The sequence below is a fragment of the Peromyscus californicus genome, unplaced genomic scaffold, assembly GCF_007827085.1.
Source record: "Peromyscus californicus insignis strain IS unplaced genomic scaffold, ASM782708v3 Scaffold_15__1_contigs__length_86483966, whole genome shotgun sequence".
Classification (NCBI taxonomy): Eukaryota; Metazoa; Chordata; class Mammalia; order Rodentia; family Cricetidae; genus Peromyscus; species Peromyscus californicus.
In genome coordinates this window covers 52,220,691-52,245,008 of record NW_026294447.1, presented here as the reverse complement: position 1 = coordinate 52,245,008, position 24,318 = coordinate 52,220,691, and the positions used below count along the sequence as shown (strand labels likewise).

The window sequence follows — 24,318 nt, the reverse complement described above, 5'->3', positions numbered from 1 at the left end:
GCAATGAGGCGTGTGTACACCACCCTTTATCAGTTTACCCTCAGTCATCCGAATCCAGAGATCTCAAACACTGAATGGAGAGGATGAAGGAGGTGAAGGCATTTGGAGCCAAACAAGTGGGTGTTTCCACTCAGGGTCCAGCCATGGGAAGCAGTCAGTGATGGGAACTTGTAGAATCCAGGGACTTGAAGGAGAAAGTGTAGCTCCTATGGGCATGGAAGGTGGGGAGGCATGAACTTGGCCTTAGAGAGGTATTTGGACCCTACAGAGATACACTGATCCAGAGTGAGGAAAGTGTGAGCCTAAGGGGGAAAAGCCAGCATGGATGTGGTCAGGACCACTCAAAGCCCCCCACAGATGTTCTGGTCAACGCATGTGCTAATGGAGGTTCTGAGGCTGGGCCCCGAGGAGCCCGATGGAGGACGTTTGAGAGTAAGCCAGCTTTCACTCATTCAAACATTTTATTAAACAGGTCTTCAGAACTTGAGATATGCTCTAGGACAGAATGGATGCAGAACTGACATTCTGGCAGGGGATAAAGACCAGAAGCAATCAATGTGCTAATCCTTTGAGCCAGCCCGTGGCAGGTGTGCTAGAGATAGAAAGGGCAATGGTGTGAGGGGGAGCTGGCTGGGGCAGGCCAGGTCACAGGAAGAGAAGACAGTGTCTGAGAGAGAAAGCGTGGAAGGGCCTGGGGAGAGGACAGCCAGGGCTAATGAGTTTGGAGACTCATCAGAGCAGCTGAACAGCAGCCCGAGGCCTGGAGAAGGGCAGAGAAAGTGGGGTCCATGAGCCCACTGTGAGGGTGTGGGGCTGGAGTCCAAGGGGATCACTGTCTTACCTGCTCCCAGTGGGATCCCTTTAGCTGCCCGGCTGTGGGAAGGATGGATAGAAGCAGGAAAACTCATCTGTTGCAGTGATCCAGGGGAGAGGGGATGGCCCTGGGACCAGGCAGCACCAGGAGGGTTCAGATTCTAGACAGGAGCCTGCTCTATGTACTTCTGGGCAAGTCAGGTGCTGCTGATGGGTGGTGTCCTGGGGAAGGTCAGGGACAGGACAGGGAGCAGAAAGAAGGACTGTAACATCGAGAGGGGATGTCAGGGTGGTCCAAAATGGTGGAACCAAGACCCTCCTGCTAAAGCACGTCAATTCTATCATAGCTTGAACTAAGCCCTCTGTGTGTGATCTGGCGGTGGCACAAAATGGAGAAGTCACTTCCACGTCTGCTGGGTGGGGGCATCAGGGATCCCAAGTGAGCCTAGGAGTCTGTCACCACTGTTAAATGCTGGGGTTGGGCAGCACAGTCTGGGTTGGCTCCAATTGCATCCTTGGGGCCCAGGGACCAGCATCCGCAGAGATGTCTTCCAGACCTGACCCAGGGCAGGGTCCTATGTCATCTCAGAGGGTAGAAGTTTCTGAGGACACAGAAGAGGTTTCAAGAATGCCTGTGTAGCAGTGACTTTTCTGTCCAAGCACCCTACAAGAAAAGAGAGAAAGGGCTTACTCAGTCTCAGACTTGGAGGGATGCAGCCCATCAGGGCAGGGAAGATGCAGGCTCTGGACCGTGGAACAGCTGTCAAGAAGCAGAGAGACAGTGTCAGTACTTGGCTCCTCTTTCATGAAGTTCCAGACCCCAGCCCATGGGATGAGGCCTGCCCCCATTTAGGGCGGGGCTAACCTCTTCAGTCAACCCTTTTTAGAAACAGCTTCTTAGCCACATCCAGGGGTGTGTGTTTTCACGGTCACTCTCCAGTCAAGTTGACAGTGATGATGAGCCACCATAGACCGGAAGCATCATAGCCAGGTGTATTCTATAGTAAACCAACAGAGAAGAATAAAAGGGAAATAACAGGAAGGCAGGAGAAAGGGCAGCCATGAGGGGGTTCCGGGGACTCCGAGGCAAGAAGGATGGAGAGGGGAAGAGAAGGAAAACTCATAACCCCCAATTCTTTTAAGTCAAGTTTTAAATAAAAGTAAAACCTAGATGTCCCATGGGAGGCCATCACAGATTTTTAAGGGTTCCTTTCACCTATGTCCCCCCGCCAACAAACATCCACTGAACACTTACTATGGGCCAGAGGCTGTGGTAAGAGATGGAGGTCTAGGAGGCTGGGATGATTCCAGGGTCAAAATAGAGACTACAAGGAGGGGCTTAGCTTCCATTGAGGGGCAGGAGACATCTCTGAGTAAGCTGGTCTTTGAAGGAACTATCTTGTGAAGTCCTGGGAGAGTGTGCCAGGCAGAGGGGGACATATGCAAAACCTTGAAATGGAACAGCCAGCGGTTTCAGGAAACTCACAGATCATGCCACTGGGCACTGTAAGCCATGGGGAAGGGTGGCTCATGGGAGAGGATGGCAGATAATGAGACAAGAGGGCCAGCACCAACTCATTCAGGGTCCACAAACCACAGCGGTCACATCGCACAGAGCTGGGTCCTCTTCAAAGTACTGTGGAGGGTCATTAAAGAGACACGGGGCCATGAGGATGACCTGAAGGGACCTGCCTCTTTAGATGATCATTGGCAGTGAGTAGAAAGTGGGGGGTGTGGACGAGGCTGGTTAGGAGGCTACTACTTCGTCCAGGTGGTAGACCCAGAGCTGGACGTGGGTGACTCAGAGCAGAGTGACAGTTCCCAGATGAATTTTGGGGAGGACCATGGGGCTGAGCACTGCATGGAGACTATCTGTCTCTCTGGGATGGAAGGAGGCCAGGCCCCTGGCCGTTTGTGTGCCTGTGTTGGGGACCTCACTGTGGCAACCGTCTCTTTCTAAGATTATGCTGAGATGTTGGCCTGGTTTGCAGCCCTGTTTCTAGGGACTTGATTTATGCTGCCCTCCCATTCTTTTCTCTAAATATGGCCAAACTACATGCAGGGATGTCATCTGCTAGCCTCTAGGGCCTTGCTGGGGTTTACCAGAACTAGTTGTGACCTGGCAGTGGCATTTGTGCCCCACTCTGTCCCTTCCAGGAAGAGCGCAGCAAAGGCTCGCATGTCTTGGGCCAGACTGTCTGGGAAGCTCCTGGTATGTGATATCTAAACTGTCGTCTGCCAGGGGCAGAGAGAGATGGTGAACACAGTCCCTTCTGGACACGCCTCCGCCAGAGCACCTCCCACCCCCCATGTTGGAAAGCTGGCACTGTGCACAGCAGACCAGTTAGAAATGCCTTACCTAGACTCCTGGGCAGGGGGGAGACCATGGAGACCATGCTGTTCCTGCCAGGCCCTTCCCTTCCTCAGTCCTGTTCTTAGTTCCTTCCTCATCCTCTCCTTATTCCAAGTTCACTGGAACCCCCAGCTTCAGGGGGTGCTTGCCTCCTCCACTCTCCTGGCTCTCACTTGAGCTGACTTTCCTGCAGTGGTTCTCCACCAGGGTGGCAAAGCACTGTCTAGGTGTATGTGGAACTGTAGGGATGGCTAGCTCCTGGCATCTGGGCTGGAGGGTGAGTGCCCCTGGCAGAGTGGGCAGGAGCCAGAGATAAAGTAAATGCCGTTCATCACAGAGCATGAATCTCCTACCTGCCTAGCTCAGTCACGGGTTGACTTTAGCTTGGCTAGAGGACAGGAAGGTGTTTAGCAGCTTCCCGTTCTGCTCTGTGCCCGTGGACAATGTCTCACACTGGACTCATACAGTTCTGTGTGGCCCACAGTGCTTTTATGGGTGACTTCGTTTTTCATCAGTCCTACTGTCTGGTTCGTTCTAGAGGCAGAGCTGGGCTGAGATGTTTCAGGTGTATGGGAGGGAAAAGGGAATACTCCCAGAAGGACGCAGTACGGAGGGAAGAAATAGACCAGAACAGGAATGGAACTTATGGAGCCAGGGTGTGGTTTCAGCAGGACACTCTAAGGGAGGCCACAGGAAGTGTGATGGGGAACATATGGGAAGTGTTCTGTCATTGGCTGCCTCAGATGAGGGAACTGGGGCTCCAGAATGTGTACCCCACATTCTTCTGGGAGTGAAGACCCTCCACTGTGTGTCTTCTTCCAATTCTTGGCTCAGACATGGCAAGATCCAATGGCACCAAGACCTGCTAAATTTTTCTTACTCTTTTTGACATTTTTAAAAGGTGGGCCCTCTATTCTCTGCTTTCACCCCCCTTTCCTTCATATTGCTGAACTCCTGCTCCATCCTAGATGGAGTCCATTGCTCCTGTATGCCAACCTCCCCTCAGAGTCCTGGAGAGCAGGAAGCATAATAACTCCCCATGGGGCCTTAAACACAGACAAACCACTGAGTGAAGTCCCACCCCTCCCTCCTCTCCAAAGTCAGGACCTGGATTCCTTCACAGTCAGAAATACACAAAGGATTTTCTTCTCATCTCTGAGAACATTCTGGGCCTTATAGCAGCAAAGCAGTTTATCTTCCTAGTAAACGCTAAGATGCTTTCTGCAGCCTGTAAGCCCTGTGGGATTAACCAGCTCTGACATTTCCACCCAACTGCTCATCTTTCTGTGGAAGAGTATTGGGAGTGAGGGTGTGTGCTGATGGGAATTAAGGGTGCTGTTCCTGAGGTGCAGCCCTTAGGTGAGAGGACTAACTCCCTTCCCTTCCTTTCCCTCCTAACACACATCCCGTAACTCATCCATCTTCCCTTCAGAAGTTCTCACATTTTGTGCTAGCCATGGGAGTTCTGTTACTGTTCAGGAAGTTTCTAGAGTCCTCTCTACAAGGGAAAGGACTTAAATGGAAGCAATATTTAGCAAAGCCGTGATAAAAAGATTAGGGTTCAGGCCATCTTTGGCAAGAAGCCTCTGGAAGCTATGCAGAACAGAGATGTAATGCATCTCATTTCGGCTGCTGTGTGAGGAAGAGACAGGGAGGGGTGGCATGGGCAAAGAGGAGGCCAGGTGGGAGGCGGTTGTGGCAGAGACAAACTTTAGGAAGAAGGGCATGGCTTACCGTTGGGTCACATGGAGGGAGGTGGCAGGAAGGACTCCCCCGAACCCCCTTTGGAATGGAGCAACTGGTGAGCTCATTGTCTTGTGTGAACTCTGAGCCTCCCCTGAACCATTTGAGTAGAGATGCCAATTCACAGTTGAACACAGGCCAGGAACTGGGCATCGGTTGGGTCTGGAGCTGTAAGTGTGGAGTTGGCCTCAAGCCAGAATTAAAACAGCAAGGCTGGATTGGTGTTTGAGGGAGAATGGATAGGGACAGGCCCAGCATTGAAGCCAAGGCTAGTAAGCATCCTTAGGACCAGAGGAAGCATGCTCTCTCCTTCCCACCTTCCGGGATGACAGTGGTCTTCCCTTATTCCCCAAGAGATGAATTAAAGTTTATCAGTCCCCAGGTCTGTGGCTGGGTCCTTGCCCCTAGGAAGTATTGTTTGGCAGCCATATGAGAAATGACACCAAATGCCCAGCCTGTCACATTCAGTCTTTCAAAACAGAAAAGAAAGTCTTGAACCGTCAGGGATAATTCACGATTAAAATCCTGCTCCTCGATTCTCTGTCCGAAGACCACAGTTTATGACACTGCCCAAGAGTGTGAGCCAAGGCCCAGAGCAGAGCTGATCAAGGAGACACGGGTGTTTGAAGAAGTTGTGGGGTCAGGATGGGATCAGGATGAGGAGGGCGGGGAGGCATAGAAGGGTGGGAGGCACCTCGCCAAGAACCAGAAGGCTTTGGATTTTAGAGAAAGCAATGGCATGTGTATACTATAGGTGAAATGGCAATGCTAGCTGTCCAGCATCCAATAATATTCCTGTCACAAGATCAGTCGATTTCCACAGGCGGGAAGGGGAGTTGAGAATACAGATAACCCAATTCCTGCTTGACTGTGGGTACCAAATTCCCTTTTGGGTTTGGAAATTACAGGTAACAACAGGCTGAGGTACCCTGCATCTGAAAATGGCCTCAGAAGGCTTTAGATGAGTTGTGGTGTATCCCACGGCATCCTATTCAGCTCTTACAAAAGGACAACAAAAATTGGCTCCACTCCTGCTATTTTAACAGTGTGTTCTGCAGAATGGGTATTGTAACACACGCACACCAGCATCCCTGGTGTGTACGTTGGGTACTCACACTTAAGAATGGCTAGAAACACATATATCTGGAAGGATTCATAGGAAAGGGGTGACCTTTCTGGACTAGAAAGTTCTAGAAACACCCAGAAGTTGGCCAGTAAGGGGGAAAGGGTTGGGTTACAGTGGAGGCTGCCTCAATGTTGGGGAACTGGCTAGTAGTCATGGGACAATACCTTGCTTATGCCTGGTAATTGGTTTTCTTTTCTTTAAGTTAAAAAATGTGTTCTTTGGCAATTGCATACATGCATATAACATATTTCAACCACACTCACCCCCAGTTTCCTTCTTATCCTCCTCCTCCTCTGACCCTCCCACGTCTTCCTAACACCCCCTCCTGCTTTTCTTTTTGTTTTGATGGCCTGCTGAGCTCCTTGCAGGAGCATGGGTGTGGGGTGCCATTATCTGCTGGATCATGGGGGACGCAGAAGCTGGATTTCTGCAGCTAGTGGACATAGTTGGCCTCTGAAGCATCATCCTGTCTGCAAGAGACGGTCTTCACCTCTGGGCCCCCATTAATGTCCCTGTCAAAGGAAAATGATGGAGCAGTTGATTATGGTGACCTGTGAGGCCAGCTGTCAGGAAAAATAAAGAGCAGATGGCAGGACTGGGTTGCTCAGGGGCTCAATGTCATTTGGATTTTAGACTGAGGTGCTTGGGGGAGTTCGTGATGACACTGGATTAATGAGGAAGAATTCCTTGTACCCTCCCACAGGGCTGGCAGTATAGCTTAGTGGGAGACTGCTGAGCATACACAAGGCCATGAGTTCAATCCCCACTACCAGAAAGGAAAAGAAAAGCTTTGAGCAGAGTGTGATGGCACACACCCGTAATCCCAGCACTCGGGAGGCAGGGACAGGAGGATCAGCAGTTCAAGGCTATCTTTGGCTACGTAATGAGTTGGAGGCTATCCTGGGTAATGTGAAATTCTGTGAAAAGTCACTTCTCCGTTTCTCTCTTGCTGAGCATTTTCATTCTCTTTGCTGTCACTCTTGAGGTCCAGAGTATGGATGAAGCAAACTTCACCTCCTAGAGTTCTGTCAATTGCTGTTGGTGCCCACAGAGGCCAGAAGAGAGCTTCAGATCTAAAGCTAGAGTCACAGGCGATTGTGAGTCACCTGAGTGGGTGCTAGGAACCGAACTCATGTCCTCTGCAGGATCTGCTAGCAATCTTAACTGCTAAGCCATCTCTCCAACCCCTCGTCTGCTCTTGGAAGGAGTGAGAGATTGGAGAAGGTCAGGGACACTCCTCATGGCAGTCAGAAACGTGGGACCAGGGTCTCTCAAGCAGTGTTTGAATCTGTTCTTCAAGCTGGGGCAAGGTGCCCTGGCTGAAATCGAGCACCTCTAGTCTTGTCTGGTTCTCAGTAGTGTGTGGTGGAGAGCAGGGACTTAGGGCTCAGGTCACCGAGGGTCCCAGCTTAGTCCTCCTCTGCTATTGACTTTCCTCGTTAGCTTGCTCTCACCTCTGCAAATGGGAACGATGAGAGGGATCTCTCCTGTAGGGTCAGGAGACTTCAGTCAGGTGATGTTTCTGCAGTGGTGTGTGACACACAGGGAACAACAGCTACTACTAGTGTGTGTGTGTGTGTGTGTGTGACAGAAGTCAACTTCAAGCGTTGTTCCTCAGGTACTGTTCACCTTATTTTTTAAGAGAAGGTCTCTCACTGACCTGGAGCTTGCCAAGCAGATGAGGCTGGCCAGCCAGTAAGTCCCAGGGATCCTCCTGTCTCTGCCTCCCCAGTGCTGGGACTGTAAGCACCCACCACCCCACCTAGCTTTTCACACAGGTGCTAGGGATGGCTCTCTGGTCCTCCTGCTTATCACGCAGGCACTTTATGGATGAGCCGTCTTCTCAGCCCCTTGCCAACATATCATTATTCAGCAAGTTGAACCTGTCAGAGCTCCTCTGTAACATTTTCTGAGACCTTAGGAACTTGCTGGCTTTTCAGCACATGACAGGAAACCAAACAAGTCCATGTGACAGCACAGAGACAGCCTAGTACACCCCCACGGTGGCACTCCTTGGCCTTTGCGTAAACATAAGCAGTGTTGCCTGAGACTTTGTATACACTGCAATCATTACTTCTTTATGTGATGGGAAAGAATCTGGTTCATGTTATAGAACTGAATTATCCTGGAGGTTGGTTGGTGCGATCGCACTGCCTGGGAGAGGTCCGAGACCCTCTGCTCCACTGTGGCTTGTAGTTATAGAGAAGGTCCTGTTTGGAGGGAGGTAGTGTGACCTCTCAGTTAGGGGAGGCCTGGTCTCAACAGCCTTTACAAAGACTTTACTTTGTTGGGCTTTCTGCCTGGGGAAGACGGCAAGGTTTTGGGTGGGTCAAGGAAAAGCATGCCTTGGTTAATGTCCCCCACCCCACCTTCTGTCAGAGAAAAAGGCACATGTGACGACCCTGCTTCCAAGTTTCTGTGTGACCCTTGCCAACAATCAGAAAAGGCCAGAGGCCACTATTCCCTCCCTCCTGCCCTGAGGCCTCCTGGCCCAGAATGAATGGGTTTCTTATTCTCAGATTCAGAATGAATTAGACCATGGGCAGCAAAGGCACACCACCCCCTGCCTTGGCAGAGGGGATTATGGGTATTGTGGAAGGAATGCCTAGTCTTCTTTCCGAATCTTGTTATGGCCAGTTCAACTGGGCAGCCTCTCAGTATCTGGGGGTCATTCTGAAGGCAATGGGCTCAGAACCTCAGGATGTCCTGTGGGAAGGCTATCAAGTCAGCCTCTTTGATTAGCCAGGGCTGGTGCAGTGCACACCAGGAGCCTGAATCTGACTCCTTCATTTGCTGCTGGCTGTTGGATGCACTGGCCTCTGCACTGAATTCAGGAGTCAGGACAGAGCCCTGGAAGAGCTCCCAGAAACAGTCAGTTGTTCATCAGAGCTGGGGAACAGCTGCCATTATCATCTAGTGAGTGGAAGCCCAAACACTGAAGAACCACAAGGAAGTCTGAGATGCCCGTTGTGACAGAGCTGTGGATGTTGACCTAGCCCCATGTTGCTACTCTCATTGGGTCTTTGAAAGCCAGGGAGACGTGGTGACTCACAAAAGTTCAGAGAGTTTTGATGACAGTACCAGAACCCAGGTAGCTGGGTGGTGTGACCTTCATCTTAAGAAGAAACTGCATGTCTAGGCAGAGGAACGGCCCAGGACAGTGCTTGTTGTCAGGGAGACCTTTCGCACAGTCTCAGCATCATCATGCTTTGGACAAACCAGGGGCAGAAGAATCATCTATGGGTATTGCAGTAGCAGGATCTTCACCATCTTGGGACTGGCCAATGTCACTACAATGGCCTGTCTGCCCATCATAGAAGGCTTCACTATTGTCTCAAAGGCATAATGACTGCTTTTTAGGTCCAGGCATCCCACTCACCCTGCCTTGTGTGCACCACGTGTGGGGTTAGAAGGTCCATGGCTCCTCCCTGGCTCATCAGAGCTGAAATGTTGGGAGGATGGCTTATGCCACTATACTCTGCTCCAGTGGTAATGGCGTGTGTGTGTGTGTGTGTGTGTGTGTGTGTGTGTGTGTGCATATGAAGGCCAGAGGTTGGTTTTGGGTGACATTCCTCAGGCACCATCCACCTGGGGATTTCTGGGTGTGTGTGGGGGAGTTGTTTGTTTAGATAGGGACTGAACTGTAAGCTAGACAGGCTGGCTAGGAGCCCCTGCTTGCATAGCAGATACTTTATTGACTGAGACTTCTCTCAAGCCCTTACAATACTGATCATTTAAATCAAGCTTAAGTAGTCACATGTGGATGATAGCTACTGTATTGGACAGCGTGCCCCTGGAAAATCAGCGTGGATACTTGTACTTCTAAGTATGGTTTTGTCTGAAAGCCACATACATGTCAGTTTTCTTCCCTGAATTAAACAGAGGCCTGATGAACATCAGGGACTTTCTCAGCATATTGTGCTTGTGTGGCCTCAGCCAGGACAGAACTGATCCTGGTGTCACCTAACAGAGACTTTTAAACAAGACCCAGGCTGTGTTCAGAGAACCAGAAAAGGGCAGGAGGTTTTGGGAGCTAGTCGTCCAGAACATAGAGTTCGCATGCACCTCCTTGGGATAGAATTTCATCCTCTAAGGCTGCCAGGGACTGTCAGCCCTTGGTGACCTCATGTCTGAGTGTCTTGATGTGGTACTTGTCCTTGGAACTTCCCATGAGGATTTTAAAAGCAGATGTTTCCAGGGGAGACTGTGGGGCCATGGAGGAGGTGGGATGGTATGAGAAGAAGCCAAGTTAGAGCACCGAGCACGGCCACAGGTCCCCAACTGGTGGCACCGGCCAAGCACTGGTTGAGGATGCCATTTGAGACTGAGATCCTCCAGGCTCCTTGCTTGTGCTTTGCCCCTGCCTCTCGAGCAGCCCGGCTAGGTGCCGCAAAGAAGGGCTGCAGTTCTGGGCCAATGGCATCCAAAGCAGAGTCCCTGCATCCTTGCCCCCACTGGAAGGTGCTTTCCTCCAGCCTCCCAGGGAAATGCCATCACTGCTTCTGTGGATGAGAACTTGAGGGCTGTGTGCTCTGGCTGAGGAATGACTTAGTGAGTATGATTTACCAAGTCAAGATGTGAACTGTCTGTCTTTCTGTCTGTCTGCTGTGCTTGACTGCTTATCACGTTGTCACTCTTAAACTTCTTAGAAAACAGAGCGCTCGGTGCCACAAATCTAGAGATTACACTAGAGAATTGGTGTGACATTTGGGAAAATAGTAAAATTGAAGAACCAGAATGCTCACACTTGCAATACAAATGAGATGTAATTTTCAGCGCAGACCCAGAATCTGTTAAGATGGATGAGGAATCTGAGGTAAAAACGGTATCCCTTAGAGGTAAGCAAACTTTTGTCAAAGGCCACGCAGTAGATATTTCCGTTAAAACCTTGTTTGTAGGGCAAGCAGCGGCCCAGAGTCAACCTTCAGACCAGACTTCATCACCACTGGTCCAAGGTGACCCTGAGACTTTCTTTTAAATAATTAACTGTTTAGAAAGAACTGCTTCTCCCAACCTGGGCATTCCCAAGGCCTCCATCATGGGCTAAGGGCCATCATGAAAGGGAAAAGCCATCTCTCACCTACTGATGCTGGTGAGCGCAGAGGTTCGGCTGGGCGTTTCCTAGAGACAGCAAGAACATTTCTCCATCCTTGGACCACAAGCTTCTCTTAAGCAAAAATGAGTTCAGTATGCTCTGTCAACTCCCACTGGTTCCCCTGTCATGGCATTACTACCTGTTTGTTCTATGGCGTTTGTCTCTTAGACACCGACAGGTGTCTGGGTGAGGTTGGAATCCCAGCCTGCATTTTCTTGATGACTATTGAATTAACGCCTGTTCTCCTCTGGGTTACTGGTGTTCTGAGAGCGGCGTCCATCCTGTCCCTAGCATCTATCCCTGTGTGCTGCACACTGCAGGAGTGGGCGCGTGGACTCACACTAGAACAGTAAGGAGATTGGCTCCGTGGTCACCCAGAGCTTTCTAGATATGGGGGCTTATTGTCACTTCTGGACAGGGCTGTGCTGTCCTCGAGCTGGCAAACGTGACCCTCTGTGCTGTGTTGCACCTGCAGCCTTGTTGGGGCCAGCAGGCATGGCAGATTTGAGAAGGGGACCAGAGCAGACAGGAAAAGGTTGGGCCAGGCTCCCAGAGTAACAAATCTTCACTTTTGAGGACCTAACAAAGAGGGCTATTTGGGTGAGAGACAAGGGAGGTCGTGTTTCTCAGTCCCCACAGAAGCAAAATTAATTATACCAGCTTGTGACCCACTGTTCCCAGCTCTTGCCCAGGCCTCCCTGTGATCTTTTCCTCACCCAAGAGAAGCTGTCACTGCCCCCCACCAGAGAGACATGAACTTGATTCATAATTTGCCTCTCCTAATTAGGCACAGGAATGAAGGAGACGATTATTAATAATGCATCCGGGTTTTTAAGTGCCCCACAGGAGCCGAGCCTTGAGAAATGGTGCTCTTGATGATAAACAGCCACACCACCACACTGGGCTCTGTGCCCAGACACAGGGCACAAAGACATTAGGGCAGAGAGTGGTCCATGGAGCATGGACTGCTGGCTGGAGTCAACAGATGGAAGAATCTCAAGCCCTTTGCCTAGAGGTGTGTGTGTGTGTGTGTGTGTGTGTGTGTGTGTGTGTGTGTGTGTGTGTGTGTGTGTGTGTTTGGGGGTGTCTAGTCTGCCTTTGCCACCCTAGGCCCATCCAGATAGGCCCTTTCTTTAGGGCTACCTCCTTGGCCCTTCCGTGTAGGACTAAGGGTCAATTTCTCCTGAGAGAGGGGGCCCTGATTCTCACAGTGACAGCAGCTCCCCTCCCGCACAGCATTGACTCCTCCTGCCTCCCTGTCTCATTTCCTCTAAAACATCTCCCAGCAGTCTCTGTACCTATAGACTTGCTTGACTGCTTGTGTTCTGTCTATTGAGGGGTCACAGGTTCAAATCTGTCTCGGTCCCGATTCTGAGATGAGGTCCTCGGGTTCGGTGCCATGGTTCCCTCGGCTGTCACACCTTGTCCTCCCTGCAAGCACCCACACTCGGCACTCCTTTCATCATAAGCCACTGGACAGAGCTGCTCTTGGCTTCTCTGCATCCCCACCTGTCCTGTGCAGTGCAAGGTGGCCTGAGCAAGACACATGACCTTGAACTTTGGGCTCATGATCTCAAGGCTCTTAGGGTCTTTCACCTCACGCTTCCCCTCACGACATCATCAGTCACTCACTCTTCTAGACAACTGGTTTACATCCCGCCACTCCCCCTTGGTACCCTCAGTACTTTGCCTTGGCTTCACAACTATTCCTGAAATGATTGACACATCCAAAAAAGAAGCACCCAGGCTCTACACACAACCACCCCATGCAGTAAAAACTTCCAGCCTACCTTTCCTACACAGCAGGGCTCCATCAGAGACCCAGGCAGGGACTCCTGATCTGGTGAGGGGGCGGGTGTCTTCTTCTGGCTGCCTCAGGGTCCTTAATCTTCTCCCTCTCTCCTAGAACACACCCAGTGGATTCTCTTTCTCCTTCACTGCCTGTCCCTCACATATGCACACACATGTGCTCTACCACACACCTGAAAATCCTTTTCTGGTCATTGCTTCCCCACTGTCTATGGCTCCATGGGGGCTCCTGCCTTCAGCAACAAAGCCCTGTATGCCTACTGTCTGCATCTCCTCCCACACAGTCCCTCTTACAGAGCCCTCAACAGGCTCCCTCCTTCCATCCCTCCGAAGCCTCTTTGGCTCCTTCCCTTCTGGCTGCCAGTTCTCACTTCATTGACTTAATGCTCAGCTGCCATAGGCACAGCTGTCTGTCTGTGGATCTTCTCTCATCCTGGTACCTCCTTGGAGGAGGTCCCGTGGCTTCTCCCAAGTTACAGTGGGTGAAACAGATAAAATCTAACATACTGAATAGCTTGCCCAACCCAGAGCTCAGACTTCAACTCCAGCTCCCAGTTCAAAGCCACTGTGGATAATCACTGCACTAAACTGAGCAGTGGACGCCCAGCGGGGAGGAACCTCTGGATGTGAGGAAGATGGGCTCACCTGAGCGAGTCAGAGATCAGGAGGGGAGCAAAGCAGAGGAAGAGAAAGAGGAGGGGTGAGGGTCCCCTGATGGCTGTGAGGCTCAGAGAAAGGAGCCCAGAAGGGAGAATGTTTGGTGTGGGGCTGAATCTGGATGGAGGCACAGCTCTTGGCGAGACTGAGGAGGACCCCTTACTGTTAGATGTCTCCAGCCTGGGCCAGGCCAGTGGTACACATTTGGGAGATGCAGTATGCACAGTGAAGCTGAGGAGACACTGGAGGTGGAGACATGGCTTCTAGGGCTACACTGAATGTAGGTCCGGAGTTCTGAGCATCCCAGCCAAGGTCTGGCCTGTCATCCCCTGTGTTTTGCAGCTCCATATAGTCCTGGCAGCACACGGACACCACACCCTTCAGAGCCTGAACAAGTTTTTATTCATATCATAGTGTGGCTGCCCTCCTGGTCCAGGTGCACCTGGATGACTGGGGATGTAGAGAAGGACTTCCATCAGGGCTACAGGAAGGCTGGCGTGCACAAGACAGAGCAGGCATGGCGTTACCTGTCTACATATTGCCCCCCAACGTGGGTGGGGACCTAGGATCCTAAGACAGTGTTCTCTTCACTGGGTGCACCCCTAGCAACTCAAGATATGAGGCCTGGGTTCCAGAGTGCACAAACACCAAAGCCTTGTGGTTTATCTGTGGTTTTAAGTCTAGCCCAACCCATGGTCTCTGGTGAGAAATGAGGAACAGCTCCACTCGCACACTGACCCTGAGGCCCCCGTGGGTGGTGGACACCCTGGCACAGGCCTCCCCATGGATGCCCAGTGCCTGTGAACGGCTAGCAGGGGCTGAGTCAGTTCCTTGTATCCATAGACAATGAGGCTCTATGTGGGGCAGGCCATGAGAGTGAGGTGGTGTCCCTCCCCATACCGCCTTCCTTTGTAGACATTGGGTCTGTGTCAAACTGCCCAGCAGTGCCAGGGCTTCAAGCACTGAGGCAGGGGAAGAGCTGGGAACTTGTAAGGGAACTTCTGAGCAAGCATGCTCTTTGGTTTTGGGCCAGGTCAGAAAGTGGGGCTCAGACTGCGGGGTTACTACACAGCCCTGGGCAGGACCCCCCCCCCTTGGCTACTCCAAGCCTCAGTTTCCTCCCTGGTCCCTAAGGGATTATGAAACAGATCCTGTCACCACTCAAATCTTTAACATAGCTCCTAGCTCCTCACTTCTCTTGGAAACCACTCAGGACCAGAGCATGTCCTAGGTCACTGGCTATGGCAGGGACAGGTTGTTCACTTGTCAATGTGCTCTGTGTCCTGTGTCCTCAAATCTTTCTTAGATAAACAGGACAGCTTCCACGACACCCTTATGGTGGAGAGTGCAGAGAGGAGCGCCACCCTGAAGACCAACGGTGCCATAAAATTGTCGCTTGAAACTAGGCTCTGGCACCTCTACCTGGTGGTGCTGGTAAGACCATGTAAACCCAAGATGTAATGATTTGGGACCCAGCCTAACCTTTGCCTGCAGTATCGCCAGGAAGCAGGTTCAGGGTCCTTATCCCTGGAGGGAGTAGGGGGCTGACCTCCACTGACCTCCACAGGGGCTGACCTCCACTGACACCCACAGTACCTAGACAAGCCAATGCTGGCCTGATTTGTCACTGTGTGTGAGCCGCCCATGGACCTGGGCTGCTCTGGAAGCTAGAAACAGGAGAGCGAGGCGGGTGGTGGAGGCCCTCCTCACTTGAGCGTAGCCAGCAGAATGAAGGCCAATTAGGCCCTCAACCCTTTCAGTTCCCAGGGAGTCAGCCGCAAACCACTGGGGCAGCCTGCACATGAGTCACCAAAGACTTTGAAATCAAGGAGAGATGTCTGAGGATGTCTCCAAGGCCTGTGGTGTCCCAGTATTGCCTGGCATTCAGGCTGGACCTCAGAGCAGGGTGCCTCTGGAGAGGGCCACACACAGGGTTGAGAAGTAGAGCACCAGATAAGGCCATGACTCAAGATGGAAAATGGCTGTACACTGCCCCTCACCGTGTGTGTGTGTGTGTGTGTGTGTGTGTGTGTGTGTGTGTGTGTGTGTGTGTACCTGAGGTCAACTTCGGTTTTCTTCTTTAATAAGTTTCATCCATCTGCCAGTCCCTGTCACTACCCGTGCCCCAGATCTGGAGTGACAGATGTGCCGCACCACAGTAACTTTTAATGGCCACTGGGGAGCCAAGCTCAGGTCCCCATTCTTATGCAGCAAGCGTTTTACCAACCAGTCCACCTCCCCAGCCCCAGAAAGGTGACTTTTAAACGTTTAAAGACAGGATTGCTTCCAGACCCCTCAAAGCCCCTGTGATAGTATCTCATCTATGATCTCGGCACCCAGAAGGAAGGCCTCTGAGCAAACCTATGAGAAACTGGATTGAGATTAGCCTCTGAGAATGTCTGTGAGGGGTTGTCTTGATTGCATTAATTGACATGGGAAGCCTCATCCTGATTGTGAGTAGGACCGTTCCCTGAGCAGGGGATCCTGGTCTGTATAAAGCAGAGAGGACACACTGAGTGCTAATGTGCATCTCTGCTCTTGACTGTGGATGTAGGTGACTCATTTTCTTAAGCTCCAGCTACTGTGACTTCCCACCACGATGGACCGTGCATTGAACTGTGAACTGAAATAGACCTTTGCTCGCTTAGGTTCCTTCTGTTGGGGTATTTCTATCACGGCAACAGGAAGCAAATCTTAGCCACTTGAGTTCATCCCTGCTTCACCTAGTTCCCTCCCACCAGGTTTGGGAATAGCCTGCTCTCTCAGCCTCCCTCTTAGCGCGTGTTGACTTGGCGGCAAGAGCTGTCACCAGGTCCCTGGCTCCGTGGCCTCAATTTCCCCACTGCTAACAGTGTAGCCATGAATATGGATGTGTCAGTGTGCCCATGGCAGGAGTTAGATTCCTTCAGTAAATCAGGCACTTTGGTGTCTGGTGCGTGTCTTGAAGTCTCTTGTCTTGAGTCCCACAAGAGGAGTTTCTAGTCTCCTCCATCTCCTTAAATACCCATTCAGCGGATGTATCTGAAGTGCCACACCTACCTGCTTCTGTTCCAGGCTCCTGTAAGATCTGCTGAGCCCTTTTCCCATCCTAGCACTTGCCACGTGTGTAACTGATGTCCTTGAAGCACTTCTGCTTTCCATTGGCCCTACTCTTCTCAGAACTTCCTAGGGCAGGGACCACCTCTGTCCCGGTCACTGCCTCGATTCCTCCCTCCTAGGCTGCTCTAGAAATTCCTTGAGGCGGAAAGCTGGGAATTACTGTCCACCATCACCGTCATCACCACCATCATCATTATCGTCATCATCACCATCATCATCATCGTCATCACCACCATCATCATCACCATCATCATCATCGTTATAGTCATCCTTGTCATCATTTAAGTTAGCATACAAGGCAACAGGCTTCACTGTGGCTTTTTCATACATCTGTGCCATTATACATTGTTCTCATTCATCCTCTCTCCCTTCCCCTCATTCTTTCCATCCCATCCTGCACCCCAATAGTCTTGCTTTCTGCTTTCACACCACATATATTTCACCATCCTCTCCTTTTCCCCACCCCTCCCTATGAGTGATCTCTTCCTCTCATCCTCTTTCTACTTTCCAAGACTACACTCATGAACATGTGTGGGTGCATGCATCCATCATACACACACACACACACACACACACACACACACACACACACACACACACACACTTAAATCTTAATTGTGCATCCAAGAGAAAACAGCATTTGTCTTTCTGAATCTGGTTTATTTCACTTAATAATTTCTGATTTCATCCTTTTTTTCCCCTAATGTAAATGTTTCATTTTTCTTTACAGCTGAAAAAAAGTCCCATTGTGTATATGAACCACATTTTCTTTATCCATTCATCTGCTGATGGACATCTAGGCTGGTTCCATTCCTTAGCTAATGTGAACAGTGTAGCTGTGAGTATGGATGTATAAGTGTGGCAGGAGTTAGATTTCCTTAGGCATGTACCCAGTGATACAGCTGAGTTATGCGGTATTTCTAGTCTCCGGTTTCTGAGAAGCATCGATGCTGATGCCCATGGTGGCTGCACCCGTTCTCATGCCCGATGAATCCTCGCTGGAATTTACTGCCATTTGTTTTCTCGGTGATAGCCGATCAGATGGGTATGAGAAAGAATCTCTAAGTCATTTGCATTTGCATCTCCTTGATGGCTCAGGATGTTGGACATCTTTTAAAGCATTTCTTTTGAGAACTCTCTATTTAGCTCATTGGCCCGTTTATTGATTGGGTGGTTTGTCTGTCTATTTTGTTCAGTTCTTTTTATAGTCTAGATATTAATCCCATCTGATGTGTAGTTGGTGAAGAGTTTCAGCAGGCCATCTCTTTTCTCTGACGATTATTTCCTTTGCTGTGCAAAAGATTCTTAATGTCATACAATCTCAACAGTCCATTCTTGGGATTATTTCCTGGACTCAGAGTTACCTTGCAGAAAGTCCTGGCCTGTGCCTACATCTTGAAGCATCTTCCTCTAATGGCTTTAGAGCTCCAGATCTTAAATTATTTGAAGACTACTGTCTTGTTTCCATTGCTCATTGTTTCGTATATTTGGAACATTCTGGATGTTTTAGGAGTCAGCCAGACCCACCCCATTTCTCCTCATGGCCTAGAAGCAGAAGTCCCAAAGCTTTTAACTGTGATGTCCAGGGCCTGGCCTAGGCTGGATATTCCCAGCCCTTTAATGCAGCATGTGCCGACTAAAAAGAATGAGACTCCCTTGCCACAGCAGACTTGAGCCTGGGCCCTTTTCCAGTGCCCTCCTGGCTGCCTGGTCCGTTGTCTGCACAGGGTCAGGAGAGCTGGCTAATGTGTCAACTTCACTGAGGCTCAGGAAACGGTGACATGACCCTGAGGATTCAGGACAGCTCCTGCCTTCCTGTCATGTTCAAAGGGAGTGACAGAGACAGCGGACACTGAGGCAGCTCTTTCCTGGTGCTTGACACTCCTCCGTCTGGTCTGGCCACCTGCCTGTCACCCGGGATTGCCAACTCAGTGTGCAGGTTGTCCTTCCCTTGCGTATTGGCAATCAGTGCGTGTCGCTTCTTCGGGAGATTGCTGTCTCCTCTTGCAAGAAGATCAGGTCTTAGTCAGCTTTATAATCATCCCTGGGCAGCTGGCGCCAGGTCTGGCAGAGGACAGCTTGTGTCTGATTCATCTCTGTACCCCCAGCTCCTAGCAGTGGGCACTGAGCATGCTCAGTACGTGTCCAGGGGAATGCATGCATGAATGAGCTCTATCAGAAAGCTGTCTCTAAATGTGAGCCTCTAGCCTGCCCACATGGTGAGCTTTCATCATCTCTGCAGAGGTATTGAAGGAAACTGAGGCAGTACCCAGGCTAGTGGGCAGTCCAAGATCTTGAGGTCCCCACTCTAGCCCTCACATAAGTTGTGCCAATGTTTATTTTCTTTCCTGAATGACAACACCCAGGCTCCCTCAAGCTCTGGCATTCCCTAATCAACTCAAGCAAGGATAAATATGAATGAAATCTTCCAATCTATCTCTGGTTTGTGACCAAAATCCATGTGTTATGCCACCAGGTCTCTTGAGATACCTCCTCTTCACAGATGCAGTGTTTCTGTCTTCGGTTGTTGCCTTCCACACTTGTGGTGTTCATCTGCACCTGCTGAGTCCCCCGGGCTCTCAGACAGAAGGACACACAACCAGAGCTAGCTGCTTCCAGTACCAATGCTTTGAATAATGACCATAAAAAGAAAATCCCCACCCCTCTAGCAGAGTATAAGGAAAGAGGCCCTGTCAAATTCCAGACTGAGCTTTGCAACCTGTCATGTGGATGGGATTTCTAAGGAGGCCCTTGCTGGTGTCTTTGAGGGACAGTTCTAACTTAGGTATATCACTGTTAACGCCCCTAGCTGATGGAATCATTCACTGCGGTGACCAAAGAGAGCTCCTTCCCTTGCTGTGCTTCCAAATGCTTGGGGACATTCTGAGGTGCAACCACTCACTGAGAACACACCCGCAGGAAGACTGCAGCTGCAACACACAGGGCAGAATGACCCTGGGGATGTGCCCAGACAGGTCAGAGCCTGGGGCAGACTCACAGACCTGAAAAAAGAGCTTTCTCCTCCACAAAAAGGAGGGGCAAACCTTTGTGGGTGCTGGAGCAGTGCAACCATGGGAGACTGCAGCTCGGGCAGGGCACTAAAGCTCTACTAGGTCACCCTGGGAAGACTAAAAAAAAATGTTCCTAAAGGGGAAGATTTCGAGTTTGATGTTATCAACAAAATCACCAAATGAGCTCATGGATGGGAGCATGAGACCCAATCGTCCTGCTGGCTCTCTGGCACTGTTCAGTGTCTGCGTGGGGACTGAGTACCTAAGGCCAGCTCCTGCCAGCTGACAGCAGCCTGGTAGTGTCCCTGACTCAACGGTTTCATCCAGAGTGTCTCTGGTGGTTCTGAGGATCTGTGGGGAGCTATGTGCTTGTTAATAGGCAGCCCCAATCCCCTGGGAGTCAGAGAACATCTTCCTGGATCCCATGATGTGTTCACTTCCTTCTCTCTATTTCCACTTCTCCTTCTTGGTTCTGTCTGGGCGGGTACCAGAGTGTGAACATCTGAGAAAGACATCTAGGTGTTTTCTTATGATGTTAATCACACACACACACACACACACACACACACACACACACACACACACACACCCCAGGACCATCCTATAACATGTGTTTGCCCAAGAGGAATATGAAACTGTCTACATAAAAGATTCCTTCACAGATATTTGTTGCAGCTTTTCCTAGAGACCAAAAATCTGCAAATAGCCTAGGAGTCCATCAGCAGATAAATGGACGGACAGTTGCAGCATAGGAAGATGGGAGTGGGGGGTGGGGTGGGGCGGGGGAATACTATTCATCAACAAAAAAGGGAGAACTACTAAATGATGCAGCTACTTGGGTGAATCCCCAACACTGCTAATAAACAAAGTAAGTGTAAAAGAAAAAAAGAATGTGCTTATTGCATGATTTGATTTATATGAATGCTAGGAACAAGTGAATCTTATCTATTATTCTAGCAATCTTTAGGATGGTTGCCCCAGGTTAGGGACTATTGCAGAAGAGACTCAAGGATATTTTGAAAGTGTTGGGAATAAGGGGCGTGGCTTCTGCTGGGGTAGAAATCTGTCGCGGCTGTCAGGTGGTATACTGACAGAGGGGAACCCACCCTGGACACATCCCAGTCTTAGGTCATCTTAGCTCCTTCAGAGTGCCTAGTGCTGAGCGGACAGAGCTGGGGACAGAGTTTTGACTCTTGTGCAGATCCTCACATAAACTAGTAACTTATGTAGCACTGTCTGTCTGTGTGTTATGTCCACTCCTCTCCTCCCTCCCCCTCCCTCTGCTCTCACGCCTCTTCCCCTCCCCTCCCCCAGTCCGTTTGTGATACCTAGCACTTTGTCCTGTCTGGTTCTTCCCAGGCCTCTGGGATGGGGCTGGGCTCTCTTTTTGCCTTAATCACAGGGAAATAAACAGTCTCTTAAGACCTGTACTCCAGGTGAGCACCAACACTGCCCCCTACGAGGGAACAGGCTTACCCTAAGGACTCCTCCTGGGTAGGGTGAGGACAGGAAGGTCTTGTGGAGTCAGGTGTCGGAAGCTGTCCCAGTCACACACCTTCCCGTGTTCTGGGCCCTTCCATGCACACTGAGAAAGCTGCTGGTAGCATCACCTGGGCCGAATCCAGGCATGAGGAGCGAGCCTCTCACAAGAAACTCAGTTCAGAAACACATCGAGGGGGCAGCCTCCCTCCTCCCTCCTCCTAAGTCCCCTGAGAGCCCGTCACCCCACCCCCAACCACAGACGCACCGGATTTAATGCCTTGACTGAGAGAATGAGATGTTCTGTTATTTTTCATGGGAAATTAAACCCGACCCTGCTGTCAGTTAGCTCATGCCTGGGAGGATGGAGGCCTGCTTAGCCAGGTGCTCAACCCCAGTTCTGAGCTTGCCAAGGCGTGATGGAGGCACTGAATGGGGGAGGGGCTGGCTGGGGGCCAAGCATGACGTCACCTGCTAAGGTGGGGGTAGAGAAAGCCAGAGAGGTCAGAGGGCCTTACTGGGGCTGATGGATGACTGTGAGTACCACTCCCTCACCAATATCACACAGACCCACCTCTCTCACTCGGAGACTCAGACCCTAGTCTCTTTCAGCTCCCAACTCTACCTCGTGCCCTGCGGAGGACAGCTGGTGGTCGGGGCTGGTGATCATCGTCGCTGTCGTCTGTGCCTCCCTGGTGTTTCTGACTGTGCTGGTCATCATTTGCTACAAAGCCATAAAGAGGTGAGTGTCCAACCACAGTGCCAGGTGGAGCCCCTCGGGAGCCCAGCTGGCCCGGGATGTCAACTGCCTGGCCACTTTTGTGAAGGATAGAAGGTCACATCGTTCAGGAGCAGGAAGGATAGGCAGGGGACCCTCTCCATCCCTACCCCATTTCATGCTTGCCATGAGTGTGCTGTAATGGCTCCAGGGGTTCCCTCTTTGTTCTTGTATCTTTAACACTTTAGAGTTGATCTCAGACCTACCTTCCCAGCCTTAGGAAGTTTGAGTCTGTCAGTTACACGTCTGTTTCAGCATAATACAAAAACCATGCAAGAACATTGCTAAGCACCAGAAGGGTAACAGTCACAAACAATATTTCTGAGAAAGGGTTTTTCTTCGTTAATTCCCATGCTCCAAAAGTTACTTTTAATTATTATTAGAATAATTGTTAACCTCTAAACTATTTCGTTTTTCCTTCTGAGCCCAATCTTCTGTGTAATTTTGTTTTAATAATTCAAAAACAAAAAGAATGGCAAATGAAGACTTAAAATGAGGGTGTGCTCATTGAGCACACAGGCTTCAAGCCAGGACACCTGGGCAGGAGAGGGGCGACATGCTGCACAGACCTGGGCATGCGCCTCCCTGGGGTACTCAGGGCCTCCCTGGGGTACTCAGGGCCTCCCTGGGGTACTCAGGAACTGACTAGATGCCTGGAGTTCCCAGGCGAGGCTTTGCCTTCGTCTCCCTCCCCTGTGTCCTTCGTCCAACTCTTCCTACCTTCTCCCCATGTGCTGTAGCTTTCAGATTAGGAAACTGGGTCTTCAGAGAGTTAGGGAGCTGCCTTGGTAGCAGAATTTGAATCCAGATTGGTGTGGTGCCAAAGACCACCTCTCACCATGTTGGGGTGCTCAACTAAAGTTTGGCATTGCTGATGAACCTCCACACTCGTGCCTGTCCCTTCCTGTGGAGTGGAAAAGAGGGACTGTGGGGATTTGATGTCTGTGCCCTGCTGGGTGGGGTCAGAAGGACAGACAGACGGGCAGACAGGCCCTGAGACCCAGCAACTCTAGATACAGACCTTGCTTTGGACACAAAAGTGGATGGGGTGTCCCACTGCTAAACTGTTTTGTGTATACCTACTATGTGCTGGCTCCATTAGCAGAGACAGGTAATGCTTATAAATGGTAAAGATTCTTTTGCCATAAACTGCTCACCTGACAAGAGGGTCTGGTCCCTAGGCCAGGGGACAATCTGCTGCTGTGGGTACTCAGAGGGGCTGCATGAATCCCAATTCTAGTTGACAGTACTTGAGCCTCGAGCCTGTGGGGCTTTCAGAATTGGAGAATTGGCTGCTATTCATTGTGTACCTTGGGGTGACTGTGCAGGTGCCACCCTTGACTGAGCCATGGAGGTGACATTTTTCTGGAGCTGACAAGGCCACTATTCAATATGGTCAAGCTTGTCATGTCCTCCTGTCCCAGTGGGTTGGGGCCCCTCTGTTTCATACATAGCTTTAGGGCTGGGATCTTGGCATGCTCAACTCTCTCTTCCCCATTCACCTCTTGTCAGTCTGGTTCCTTCCCCAAATTATAGGTTCAGTACATGCATATATTTTTGAGACGGGTTCTCATGATGTAGCTCAGGCTGGGCCTCAAGCCCTCAATTCTCCTGCGTCCACAGGAGGCCTAGGCCAAGAAGAGCTTCTGGAAATCCAGGACGGGTAATCCTGGACTGCCCAAGGTCATCTTGGGAACCAGTGCCCAGGAAGGGAGGGCTTGTGTGTGCCTGGTGATAGAGTAAAATAGATAGGGGCTGCTTCCAAGAACACAATTACCTTTTTGGTATTGTAGGTACCTACTCTGCTGGATGGAGCCTCAGAAAAGCAGGTGCCAAGACCCTCAGTGGATCAGGTGCCATATGGGCCTCCCACAGTCTCCTCCACAAACAATATTGACCCCTCATCACCATGTGGTATTCCAGGGGTTTACAGAGTACCCAGAGAGCCTGAGATAATCACGGAAGTTCCCTTTCTAGTATTCCATGTGTCACCTGGCAGTACTTTCTCCAGCATCCATGCTGGAAAGGGCTTCGTCCAGTACAGATCCTTGACTGCAGAGGAACAGTGCGCCTCAGAGGAGAGTCCCAGCCTGGGGGAGACCTTCCCCACTCCGCCATGCCCTCTACTGCTCCTCTTTCTGAGCATGTGCAAAGTCTCCCGGAGCCAAACCGGATAGCTGAAAGATGATGTGAGGAAGCTCATAGGCCACATCTAGGGCTCACCTTTACCTGGATGTGGAAAGAGAGGTACCCATGTACCATCTGCTTCTCCTAGTGACACCTTGGTGGCTGGGGGAAGCTTTTGCTGGCTGTGGACTCAAGGTTGGGGAAGTCTGTACTCTACGGAGGAGGCTC

The 24,318-nt window shown here is 50.7% G+C and overlaps 1 protein-coding gene across 6 annotated transcripts in view; it reads left to right on the top strand.

Annotated features, from left to right (window-relative positions):
- The window catches only part of Prima1 (proline rich membrane anchor 1), a 53,082-nt gene that overhangs the window by 22,416 nt on the left and 6,348 nt on the right, over positions 1 to 24,318 (top strand). For all 6 annotated transcript variants that reach the window (XR_008218359.1, XM_052738845.1, XM_052738844.1 and 3 more), the window contains exon 4: positions 21,798 to 21,927. Coding sequence is in view for 5 of the 6 variants with exons in the window: in XM_052738845.1 (XP_052594805.1) it covers positions 21,798 to 21,927 (130 nt within the window). In the remaining variant the exon portion in view is untranslated. The remainder of the gene's footprint in view (positions 1 to 21,797; positions 21,928 to 24,318) is intronic.